The sequence below is a fragment of the Haliotis cracherodii genome, unplaced genomic scaffold, assembly GCF_022045235.1.
Source record: "Haliotis cracherodii isolate W230 unplaced genomic scaffold, xgHalCrac1.p SCAF_1, whole genome shotgun sequence".
NCBI lineage: Eukaryota > Metazoa > Mollusca > Gastropoda > Lepetellida > Haliotidae > Haliotis > Haliotis cracherodii.
The window spans coordinates 8307820-8321149 of record NW_027266264.1 but is presented as its reverse complement, the minus strand read 5'-3'; the positions used below and the strand labels follow the sequence as shown (position 1 = coordinate 8321149).

The following is a 13330-nucleotide window of genomic DNA, read 5'->3' as shown; positions in this document are numbered from 1 at the left end:
TTGAACTACATTGTGGCTGGTTGCACCACATTGTGGCTGTTTGCACTCTGTCAAGGCTGGTTGCACAGTCTGTGTGCTGGTTGCACCACATTGTGGGTGGTTGCACTCTGTCAAGGCTGGTTGCACTCTGTCAAGGCTGTTTGCACTCTTGTCAAGGCTGGTTGCACAGTCTGTGTGCTGGTTGCACCACATTGTGGCAGTTTGCACCACATTGTGGCTGTTTGCACTCTGTCAAGGCTGGTTGCACTCTGTCAAGGCTGGTTGCATTCTTGTCAAGGCTGGTTGCATTCTTGTCAAGGCTGGTTGCACAGTCTATATGGTGGCTTCCCCACATTGAGGCTGTTTGCACTGTGTCAAGGCTGGTTTCACAATCTGTGTGCTGGTTGCACCACATTGTGGCTGTTTGCACTCTGTCAAGGCTGGTTGCACAGTCTGAAGGGTAGCAGCACCACATTGTGGCTGGTTGCATGGTGGCAGTTATGTAGAGGCCAGTTGTACAGTTGACGCCGGTTGCACCATTATGAGGCTGGTTGCACTTTCACATATACTGTACTGCATCCGACATGTCTGTAACTTCCTGGTGTACATATCTCTAGCAGTTGTATTTTCTATACTGCTGCATTATTTATATGATGTATCCATGTACCATGCATTTGTAAGTATGTAATGAGCAAAGATGAAATGAATATACATGTAAAAAAACTGAACATTGTTTTGTGTTGTTTTCAAAGAAAACCCTTGTGTGCATGTGGTGCTGAAGATAAGGCCTTCTTTATATTGACTGGCCATAAGTGTACATATTTCATGATGGATTATTATAAAAAATATATACCGTATCCGACATAATAAGCACCCAGGGCGCTCTCAAAATTAGAAATAGGGGGCTTTTATTAGAATATTATTTTGGTGAAAAACAACAGAGTTCAAAGAGTGTAAATTTTGTGGTTTATGCTGAAATGTTTATAAATGACAGATATATTTTTCCAGAATTTAATTGCCCATAATTAAGGGTGCATATAACAAACGTATTATGCACAAATAAATAGCCTTGTGTACATTTATCAATCGGAACGGGTGCTAATTAGGATTGTTCACTAGCCAGTATATTAACAAATATCGCCATGGGCGCTTATTAGAGCGGGGCGCTTATTACATCGAATACGGTAGGTGTAATTGGATTCAATTTGGTGAAGTAAACAAAAGAGGGACAAGATATACGACTTTCCCAGAGACCATATACCAATCTCGGTACATGGTCTCTGGACTATGAAGATCCATGAAGACTAACTCTTCAGCAACCCATGCTTGTTGTAAGAGGCAACTAAAGGGATCAGGTGGTCAGGCTGATTGATGCTTGTCATTGTATTCCAATTGCGTCGATCGATGCTCATGATGTTGATCACTGGATTGTCTGGTACAGACTTGATGATACACAGAATAATGTTGGGAGCGGCGTTTAACAAACAACACAAATCAGACAGTGACCCACAAGGACAAGGTGGACATCCAAATGAAGATGACAACTCCAGCAGAACAGACAAAAATTAATTAAACACAACAAATATTGAAAATTATCAATGACTTTATTTTTAACTTCATACAAGTAACATACAAAGTGATAGACACTACTACACATTCAGTACAATGATTTGCAGGTAAATGCAGTAGCTGGGAGCTGGAGTCGTGGGTTCCCTTGATTGTACTGAGCAGGGGTAGATAGGAAGAAACATGCACTGACATCTCCTGCCGACACTCTTCAGGCTTAAATTAGGAACTGGAAATATGTTTTACTGTTTTCAAATAATTCCTCTTCAATCTTGTGGTTACTGATCAACATAAGCTTAAGTTTAGATCATGTTCGTCATTCGTGGTCTGTGAATGAACAACTCCCTAAATTGTCATGCTAGGATTCATTAATAAGCATGAAAACCTGGTGATGACAGCTACATTTCATTTGAGCCACTTTGCATTATCGAGTTAATACACATTGTATCATGCAAATAAAGCCTCAAAACCCTTTCATTATCTGATAGAGTCGTGCATTCACATGCAGGTAAAAGTAATATTTCTTGGATGGTTGACACACATGCTCTACTTAATAATCTTTGGAAGATGGGTATAAAGCTAGCTGCTGCTGTTTATGTGAAGCCTTCCTATTGTTTGGGCTCTGTGGGTTCAAGATAACCTCTCGTCGATCAACTTCTGGGTAAAAATACTTCAGTGGCTTGGAGTCAGTTTGGAAAATGAATGAAGCCTACATAAAATACAAACTTTCTGCCTGTTGATTGAACTAGACTGTACTGAGGATTTGTACCATTGAAATGTTAACTCCTAATCAGGATATTCTGTCAGTGTAGTGTACCCCATGCAAAGTAATGTGTATACATACAAAAATACATTACATTTTGTAACACTTGAGTTCCTTTCAATTCAATCAAATTCAAAATATGCATTTTTGATACTCGCAAAATAAATTTTAAAATTTAACTTTCGAGTTTTCACACCATTTGTTGTGACTAAATCTATATCTTATTTCTAGGGGGCAATTTGAGAATTATAAGGATATTGGAAAATGTGGTCTATATTTCACCGAAATACAATTTTCAGGCATGGTAAAAATATCATCATACATGACATTAACCAAACAGTAAATAAATGCTATGTTCCATGCTATGGCAGATCATCAATATGGCAATAAATAAACATCATGTGAATATTACACAGACTATGTACAAACTCAACATTATTTAACAACATCGCATCAGTACAAGCCCATCAACCCATACAGTTCAGTCATTGTGTACAGTACAGGTTCCATTTAAGTCTATGGCAGGTGCAGGACATTTCGTCAGTGAGGTTCACCGTGTCAGAATGTGATTTCTTTTTTAACCTATATTTTTTTATTTAAATGTCCTGTGGTTACATTTGTTCTCCAACAACAATGTCCTAAAGGGATGGACTGGCTCCTTGTAATATAAGCGCTGGCTTTAATATCAACATTTCTTTTCAGGTATGGCTGCTCTTTCTGCCAAGTTTACAGCAATGGCATGATCTAGTTGTATATTTCTTTACCATGAAAGAAAAGTGCACTTGTACTGTACAACAACTGCTCCAAGAGGACCCAAGTTGGTATTCATAGCTTCAGCAGATCCTACAAAGGATGGCATGTACCTACGCCACCAACATGATTGAACCTTCTCAACCACACAGTACATGGGAGACCCTGAATCATTATTTTCCTTTCCTCCCACCCTTGACTGTAATGCTATAACCTTAATGAAGCTTCTGTAGATTTTCCACAAGTTCTGATTCTCCCCTCTCATTGGGGCTCCTTTTAAATTCAAATGTAGTTGCTTGTTTCTTTCAGAATTATATATGTTAAGAGACTAAGCCTAGTCTGAGTGCATGGATGCGGATACGGTTTGATGATGAGGTTTGGTGTGGTTTATAACTGAGTAACATGGCACATGTCTAACTTTGATTTTGCAGTTAGGTCATTGCAAGGAACATCAAAATGGCCCTCACAACATGCCACAGATTTGAATCTGGGTCCACTGTATGACCCTGTAGTGTACTGCCCTTCAATGTGGTGTAGTGGTTAGCATCTGTTTCCATACTTGGACTTGGACACGGTAACCAGGGATCACATGTTTCAGTGGTGGGATGAACCTAGGCTTTGTCATAGCGATGCTGTACTGCAGTATTAGGCAAATCTAACTTGTACACGGTAACCATGAATCACAGGTAGTGGGGTGTATCTGGGCTTTGTCATAGCGATGCTGTACTGCAGTATTAGGCAAATCTAACTTGTACACGGTAACCATGAATCACAGGTAGTGGGGTGTATCTGGGCTTTGTCATAGCGATGCTGTACTGCAGTATTAGGCAAATCTAACTTGTACATGGTAACCATGAATCACAGGTAGTGGGGTGTATCTGGGCTTTGTCATAGCGATGCTGTACTGCAGTATTAGGCAAATCTAACTTGTACACGGTAACCATGAATCACAGGTAGTGGGATGAACCTAGGCTTTGTCATAGCGATGCTGTACTGCAGTATTAGGCAAATCTAACTTGTACACGGTAACCATGAATCACAGGTAGTGGGGTGTATCTGGGCTTTGTCATAGTGATGCTGTACTGCAGTATCAGGCAAATCTAACTTGTACATGGTAACCATGAATCACAGGTAGTGGGGTGTATCTGGGCTTTGTCATAGCGATGCTGTACTGCAGTATTAGGCAAATCTAACTTGTACACGGTAACCATGAATCACAGGTAGTGGGGTGTATCTGGGCTTTGTCATAGCGATGCTGTACTGCAGTATTAGGCAAATCTAACTTGTACATGGTAACCATGAATCACAGGTAGTGGGATGAACCTAGGCTTTGTCATAGCGATGCTGTACTGCAGTATTAGGCAAATCTAACTTGTACATGGTAACCATGAATCACAGGTAGTGGGGTGTATCTGGGCTTTGTCATAGCGATGCTGTACTGCAGTATTAGGCAAATCTAACTTGTACACGGTAACCATGAATCACAGGTAGTGGGGTGTATCTGGGCTTTGTCATAGCGATGCTGTACTGCAGTATTAGGCAAATCTAACTTGTACACGGTAACCATGAATCACAGGTAGTGGGATGAACCTAGGCTTTGTCATAGCGATGCTGTACTGCAGTATTAGGCAAATCTAACTTGTACACGGTAACCCTGAATCACAGGTAGTGGGGTGTATCTGGGCTTTGTCATAGCGATGCTGTACTGCAGTATTAGGCAAATCTAACTTGTACATGGTAACCATGAATCACAGGTAGTGGGGTGTATCTGGGCTTTGTCATAGCGATGCTGTACTGCAGTATTAGGCAAATCTAACTTGTACATGGTAACCATGAATCACAGGTAGTGGGGTGTATCTGGGCTTTGTCATAGCGATGCTGTACTGCAGTATTAGGCAAATCTAACTTGTACACGGTAACCATGAATCACAGGTAGTGGGGTGTATCTGGGCTTTGTCATAGCGATGCTGTACTGCAGTATTAGGCAAATCTAACTTGTACACGGTAACCATGAATCACAGGTAGTGGGGTGTATCTGGGCTTTGTCATAGCAATGCTGTACTGCAGTATTAGGCAAATCTAACTTGTACACGGTAACCATGAATCACAGGTAGTGGGGTGTATCTGGGCTTTGTCATAGCGATGCTGTACTGCAGTATTAGGCAAATCTAACTTGTACACGGTAACCATGAATCACAGGTAGTGGGGTGTATCTGGGCTTTGTCATAGCGATGCTGTACTGCAGTATTAGGCAAATCTAACTTGTACACGGTAACCATGAATCACAGGTAGTGGGGTGTATCTGGGCTTTGTCATAGCGATGCTGTACTGCAGTATTAGGCAAATCTAACTTGTACATGGTAACCATGAATCACAGGTAGTGGGGTGTATCTGGGCTTGTACTCTAGAGATGCTGTCCTGCAATATTAGGCAAATCAAACACTGGTCCATATATCTACATAGTATTACAAGACTAATATACACAGATTCACAGATCAATCTCTGTTACAAATGCTTTCACTGAAAACATTCCTTTGGAACTCAGGATAAAAATGTGCACCCTGACAAAACAAGTTGAATTGGCAAATCAAACTGAGGTAAGATATACTGACATGACCTTCCCTTCGTGGACAACACACCACATTCATTGATATCACGACACTTAGGCTTAAAATAATAAAAGAATTGGTTCTCAGGCAATGACTTTTGAAAAAATAGTGCGGGTGGGCAGTGTTTTTTTTTTGCTTGTTCAAAAAAGTATGTAACAAAATAAACAGTTGTGTACCATCAACCTGGGAAAGGGCCTTCCTACATAAACAAGCACACAAACTCCTATTTCCGTCATGACTATACTAAGAGATGCACTGTTAAGCAGTGCGCAGAGACAGGGAATGAACAGTGTGCTATAGTGGATCGCATTGTTTTAGGATTTAAAAAACCCCATAAAAACGAAACCTGTGGCAGACTTTATGATGATGCGGGCGGTGCCTGAGAACTAAGACTATTATCTTTTTAGCCTCAGCAGTTAGTGTTTTGCAGTGGAAATTCTAGTGTATGGATCAAGACAAAGTACAATCTTTCCATGGTAACAATACTTGTGTTTTACTGATTACTGTCACATGACATCCTTGTTAAGTGAGACTAACTTGTTTGCAAGATTCTGAGACAGTTGCTGCCGGTAACAGTGCCAGTTATAACATTTCTTCAAGATTTTGGTTTTATTTCCAAAGAGATACCATAGAATGTCCTGGCATTATTTCTTTAAGCCGTGGTATCATGCTTTGAAGTTTCCCATGTGGAACACTTGCAATGAATGGCAGGTAAAATCCCTGACAGTTGGTATACATATTTTATGAGAGCTTCTATAAACCATCATTCAAGTTGGTTTCAGGGTCATGTTAAAGGGGAACTGCATCCATGGCTAGGAGTCTGTGTTACACCTAGACTCTGTACGTAGTGTCATGTGGAATTGAAACTGTTAGTTTGATAGCCATCCTTAATTGGAGACATAAACATGGGTTATCAATGACTTAAATCAGACTTGCTGGTCAATTGGATCTCGACAAAATTTAAAGATTCATTACTGGAACCCTCAGCACATCCATGATCATATTGTTTTCAAGACTAATGCAGATTTGATCTGGAATACCTTTATTTTTCTCAATGTTTCAGCCTTTATTAACTGACTTGGTAGAGTTGTAAGGCTGGGACGAGTCCAAATTTTCTACCCGGGTACCCACTGTAGGTCTCAGGAGATGTTTCAAAATGTCCGATTGGGAACATTTTTATCATATCCCTGGCAAAACGTATTTAGATACATGTATTGAACAATCTGGTCATTCATACACTGAAGTTGAATTAAGTTATATCTTATGAAAAATCAGAAGGAATGGGTGCATAGTCAAAAAGAAATGCAAACATTAGTGACTTGTAGTGTAACCATAGAGTTCTAGATAATTTTTGTCATTAAACAATATATCACGTGCCCCCCTGACCCGGGTACCCAAGTTACCCATTCCCAGCCCTATAGAGTTGAGACATTCATGGTTTTCTATATTCATGGTAGGGAGTTATCATGCGATATTGGTTACATCTATGGCACTTTGTGTGAGGGAGCACTGTACCTAGAACATCTGTTACATAGAATGTTGTACATCCATGAAGAATATAGTCAGAAAATGATCTGACTGTGCAACAGGGTATTATGTACAGTAAATAAATGGTCTGTTTAAAACTTGGATCAGCATAGATTATCCATCCTACCAATGTCACATCAGATACCTATGCTTAATTTTGATCAAGACTGAGTTCAACGTAAACCAACCCAACATTATCGATAGTGTCCTCATGTGCTTTCCTTGGAATATATATCAAATAACATGCTATGCATTTCTCAGGAGGAAACAAAAACACTATTGTTTAATCTATGTCAGCTTTTTATTTGCATCTTTAGAATACTTAAATATAAAACGTCAATGCATTATTTGTCGGAACAGATTCCACTGGGTGTTAAAGGCAAAATAGTAGTAAAGATTATCTATTTTGAATGGATCACTGAAAATCAGTCATGTCACCAGAAGAAAGAATGTTTCAAAATTCACTTATCATAATCTGTAAAACTGGCACTGGTGCTTGTAATTGCTTGTAAGACTTGCAAAAGTTTGACAGTTTGGGACATACATTTAGAATGGTTATTCATTGAAGTAGTAAAGTCATGTTTTTAAAACATACCAGTTATACAAGGATGTTATGCTTTCATTTCATAGAGACATACATTAACTACCTCTATGGGTTGTTTCAGGGTTATCTAGGTAATAGCTCAAATGATTCTTTGGTTCTCAAAATTACTTATCTGTACTGCCATGACCCCCCTGTCATTGTTAACACTGATGTCAGAATGAGGCTCCCAGTGCTACAAGTTTAAGCGTATTGTATACCCCAGCCTGAGCATCAGCTAGACGCCTACATCTTGGTTCATCAGAATTTGATAAAAAATAAGCACTTTCTTCATACCAAGCACCTGTAACATTGCATTGAAAGTATAAAGAAGTTAAAATCCATCAAAATAAAGTATTTTCAGATTAGATCAATTGGCGTCATATAATTTATGTGAAAAATAAATATGCTTTAGTTAAGTGGTTAGATATCATAAAAAATGACTGTTTGTTTTGCAAATGGGTAATATTAATTTTAGCATTTTTTGTTTGTCTCTCAAAAAATAGAAAGTAATTAAAACTTTCCATTAGAAGCGGGGTTGATATCAGTTAAATATTTGTAACTTACACCCCGATGCACAGTACACATAAGTTGCTATTCTTGTATCAGACTAATGTTTATGTGTTTACATGCTTATACTGAAGATAGGAATACTCAATATTGTAGAGAAGGCATTAAAGCTGTGTATACCATATATCGTTAACCTGATACATGCTTAACAGAGTGTAATCAAATATTAATATCCATAATCATATTTGCTCATAATTTACATAAAGAGTATCATAATTGTAAATACCTTTCTTCATGCTCGTCACTCTTTTCAACAGTACATTTCAGCAAAGGAGCATTTTTAACAAATGCTTCTAAAATATCGACTAGCTAACGTTTGGAAAATATACACACTTTTTTCTAAATAAATAAGTGGGTTTACAAAATGTACTCATTTACATGGGGTATTTACAAATGTCAAATTATTACAGTCAAATTATGCTACAACATCGTTGAAGACACATGCACACACAGTTGTATCAAGTGTTGCAGCTGGCTCCAGCTTGGCTATGTACATCATATTCAGTGTCAGGGCTGTACAAAAGTGGAAACATTTATAGTAAAATATAATTTGGACATCTTCTTTGTGAGATGGTGTCATTCTTACAAGTTTCACACAGTATAATACTGCATTTGACATATTCAAATTTGAAATGAAAGTTTAACTGAAATAAAAAGTACACTATTGTACAACTTTTATGAAATTATTTCACGTTTTTTTTAAATGATTATTATCAAAACTGAGACTAACAGATTTTATTGTTTTCTATATAACTTCAATAAAATGAAAATATACTGAGGTTTGATAGAATAACATCTACCATACCTGAGTGAAATATATCTGAAAATATTACAAAACATAATACTACAAATATTGAAAATAACAAACATTTGATATACAACAAAACTTCCTTATAATAAAGTACCCTAAAACAAGATTTAAGGTTAAAATGTACATTATGCTTCTTTAAACGCTTATCCTCAATCAAATATTCACCAATTAAACAATACCATTAAAAAATCAGCTTCATGAAGATTAATCAATACAAAGAGTTGATTACAAAACTCAATTTCAATCAAAGGGCACAGGAAGATCGCCATCTTTTATATGATTGAAATTCAACAGGGGAAAAAGAGAATATTATTTCCAGAAATGATGTCTGTCTTGGCAGTTGAAAGTAGAAACTTCATCTCTGGAGATTTTCAATGTGCTGTTTCGCAACAAGACATGCTCCAGTCATTCACAGCTTTATCATTGGTGATCCAATATCCACCTATTTGTCCCCTGTGGTTCCTGGTATATAGCGTCAGTTAATCAACATATATTATCAATACATTTTATTTCATATAGAAATGTCATTTTCCAAAATTGATAGTTTGTCAACACACTGATAGCTACGCTAAATGGAAAAATATCAGCTATTTTCTTTGTATTTCACAATCTTCAGCCTGACACATCTTTATATGGTGTTTATATGGCGTCATCAACCATATTTGATGATGCAGTATGTTTGTCTGCTCATATATGAACAAACTGAAATCAGGCTATTTGTTTTCAGGGAATATGCTGACCACTTTATCTCTGATTCCTATGAATCCTTTGCACCTGGGACACATTGAACAAAATCCATTGTATTATCTCCCCTGAATGCTTGTAATGAAAGTTGTCTCCCTTCCCAGTTCTTCTTCTTGTAAAGGTACAGCTACTTCTTCACTACTTCACATTTTGTTACATTTTGTCTCTGTTAAAACAGTCATAACACTCAATCTGTAATCATAATAGGCAACAAACGTTTCACAGTTGTTCCAGAGCCTGTGTCTTCTGAATTGTCTCCCTTTTGTCTTCACTTAACAGCAAGGAGGCCTCCCTTTCATTTCGAATATAGTTCTGAGTATTTTACATCTCTGATCAAGGTAAGTCCAACTGTCATGAGTTCCAGAGTTGCAGGAAACCAATGGTTGCTATAGCAACTAGTGTGGCCATGTTGAAACTGCTGCTTATGTGCAGTGCTGCCTTGTTGAATGGGTGTTCCGACCGAGCATGTTGAGACCCGGAGCCAGAACCTGAAATATGGAAATATTAGAACTAATTATCAACGGAATTGCTTCGTATCAATATTCCTACCTCGTAAATCAATCGATAATCAATTGTTATCACATTTTTTTAGGAAGACAATTCCCACAGGGTATGCAATAAATATAACTGTATGCAGCTTCAAATACGTCTGGCGTCGCATGCATACATGTAGGGTTTCTGTTTATACTGGAGTAAAAACACAGAATACTTCCTGACAGAAATGTGTAACTGCCTTAAATCAATGTTGGTTTCTGTTGTACTAAATACATATTCAAGGATATCATTCTACCATTTACCAAGATTCATAACAGATTCTCATGGCTTAGCATATTGATTAACCAATCATTCGATTAATCTTTCAACCATTGGTAATTCCAAAGCAAACTTTTCACCATATTCAAATTTTCAAAATGCTATTAATCATGTCTTTATGTCCAATTGCAGACAGACAACAAACACAGCAACGTATTTACTGCTGAGATCAAAGCTCAGTACTGACGACCTCTGTTATCTTCAACTGGAAATAGTTGCATTGTGCCCATGAAACCCCAAACACTTCTTGATAAAAGATGACCAAATATCCATTTATTACCTTTAATAATATTGGAATAAGAGTTTTAAATTGCATTTGTATATGGATGTTTTCTCTAGGTTTCTACAATCTTCAAAATGCCTTGTGTTATTGGGAAATTACAGGTGACCATCTTAACAGTGACACACAATTTGCATGCCTTCATTTTACAACAGGTCAGTAGACTTGTCTTATGAGATCTGCCATAGAGTAGAAAACTCATTTACTGTTACAGTATCATTGCAGTATGAACCTGTGCTGTGCAATCATTACAGGAAATGTGCTTCCCAACACTGGTATCAGCTAAGAATAGATTATTAAAGTTTCATTGAGGTATACTTTCTGCAGAGGCTCCTTAAGCTCATAATGTGCACATTTGGCATGAAACAACTGTATCATTTTTTTCGGAAGATCACCTTACCTCTTTTCACATTGGAGGAGTTTGCTGAAATGAAATACAGAAAATATACAAGACTATAGTAAATTATCAAACATATTGAAATATGACACACTTTATATTTTACTGGAAATTTACTTTATGCAATCTTATATATATTTATATTGTTAAATAAATGAGCTGGTCATAATGTCCGTATCATTCATATACATCTTTGATGTAATATAATTAATAAATAGTGGTCACAGTTCCTTATAATACTTTTAACATGACATTCAAATGTTGCACATAAATATGGAAATAAAAAAATAAACTTTCAATATATTCAACACAAAAATTCTGTCTCCTCAAGCAACAAAATAGTAACATAACCATGTTGTCTTAAACAGCCCAACTAAACTGTGAAATGAAATATTTCAAAATATCAAATACACGGATTCAAAACAAGAGAACTGAACATAATGAAATCATGTTCTAAGAAAGCAGCTAGAAATGTTTGCATGAATATACCAAATGTTCAGTGAAGAAAACCTTTTTATCAAGTTTTCTTCTCAATAAAAGATGACATATTCATACAAATTAAGTCACATTTTCTGACAGATGACAGTTTTATCTTGATGTAGATTTTGTAGCTGGCCACAACAAATTAGTAGAGTTGTTTAACCAAATCCGGATTAATTCCAAAACATGAAATGAGGAATAAGTGTGACAGTTTCAGTTTTGACAGACTGAATGTGAGGCGTAGCGAAGAAATTTTTGTTGGTCCAATATGGGGAGGTAGAGAAGCTCACCTTACTTGGTGGATTTACAACTTGAATGACAATGAGCTGTAGATTTAGTGTTTTGTCTCATACCAGGACATCACTTACTAGCTTATAAAGACCTGTCTTGATATATTCAAATGTATTGATGGTGATATAACATATTTATTACCTTGCACAAATCAGAGCATTGTCCTTTGAAGATAATAAAGCGTTCATCTAAGAAATAATATATGTTCTCCCGGTATATAGATATATTATTAATGTGTCATTCCATATTTCACATTCACTGTTTCTGTTAGATGCCCATTGATTTTCACAAAGCAACAAATTTGGCAGTAAGAAAATGTAACATCCTTTCAAAAAATAAGGTTAATTGGTATACAAAAACAAATTTCTTAACTGAAATATGCTGCCCTGGTGACCTTGTGTTTCAAAATGAAACCCTAGTTTTGTTATTGTGAGTGAGTGATTGAGTTTGGTTTAACACTGCTTTGAATGGTAATGCATTAATATGACACCCTTCAGTGTGATGTGGGAGTAAGGCAAGTTTTAGATGTCTACCACTCTGGTGAAACACACAAACATTGGTATAATTTGGTTAAAACCAAGAACATACCCAACACATGAAAGTGATAATTGATATGAATATGTCCAGTTCTTTTGTAGGAGACTTTTAAGAGCACTACTAACATACATCTAGATTAGAGAACCAAGAAATTGATGGATGGACAAAAGCCATGACAATAGCTCACTCCTGTCTTGTGGAGATGTGCTTCAAGTACCATAGTATACTAAAAGGTTTGAAGTTTTTAAGACTTTATAGTCAATTCTGTATGGGGAACTGTTAGCTGGTACATTGGTATACATCAAATTGACAAATTATCACAGTTTCTCAAAGACATCATTAACACTGTGAAATTTAGTAACATTATTGTTTAATTCTTCAACATTAATTAATAATGACCTATGTTTAACAAATGTTATATTTGGGATAACACTTTCTTAGTAAAGTCCAGATTCTCGTACCTTTTTGGGTTGAGTCCCGTGCGGGAAGTGACCTATGTTTAGCTTATGAAAATCTTATATATGGGAACTGACAATTAGCAAGGAAAAATATACCATGCACTTAGAGCATGCGTCTGTGTGGAGTTGGGCATTTCATAAGTATGCAGTTAATTTTTATTATTTATTTGCAAAC

At 36.9% G+C, this 13330-nt stretch overlaps 1 protein-coding gene across 8 annotated transcripts in view; it reads right to left on the bottom strand.

The window, feature by feature from the left end:
* Positions 1 to 6480: 6480 nt before the first annotated feature.
* LOC139471968 (zwei Ig domain protein zig-8-like) overlaps positions 6481 to 13330 on the bottom strand; it is a 185516-nt gene continuing 178666 nt past the window's right edge. For all 8 annotated transcript variants that reach the window (XM_071254505.1, XM_071254492.1, XM_071254485.1 and 5 more), the window contains 2 exons: positions 11393 to 11416; positions 6481 to 10387 (listed from right to left, as the gene is read on the bottom strand). In XM_071254505.1, coding sequence (XP_071110606.1) covers positions 10251 to 10387; positions 11393 to 11416 — 161 coding nt within the window. In that variant the 3' untranslated portion in view covers positions 6481 to 10250. The remainder of the gene's footprint in view (positions 10388 to 11392; positions 11417 to 13330) is intronic.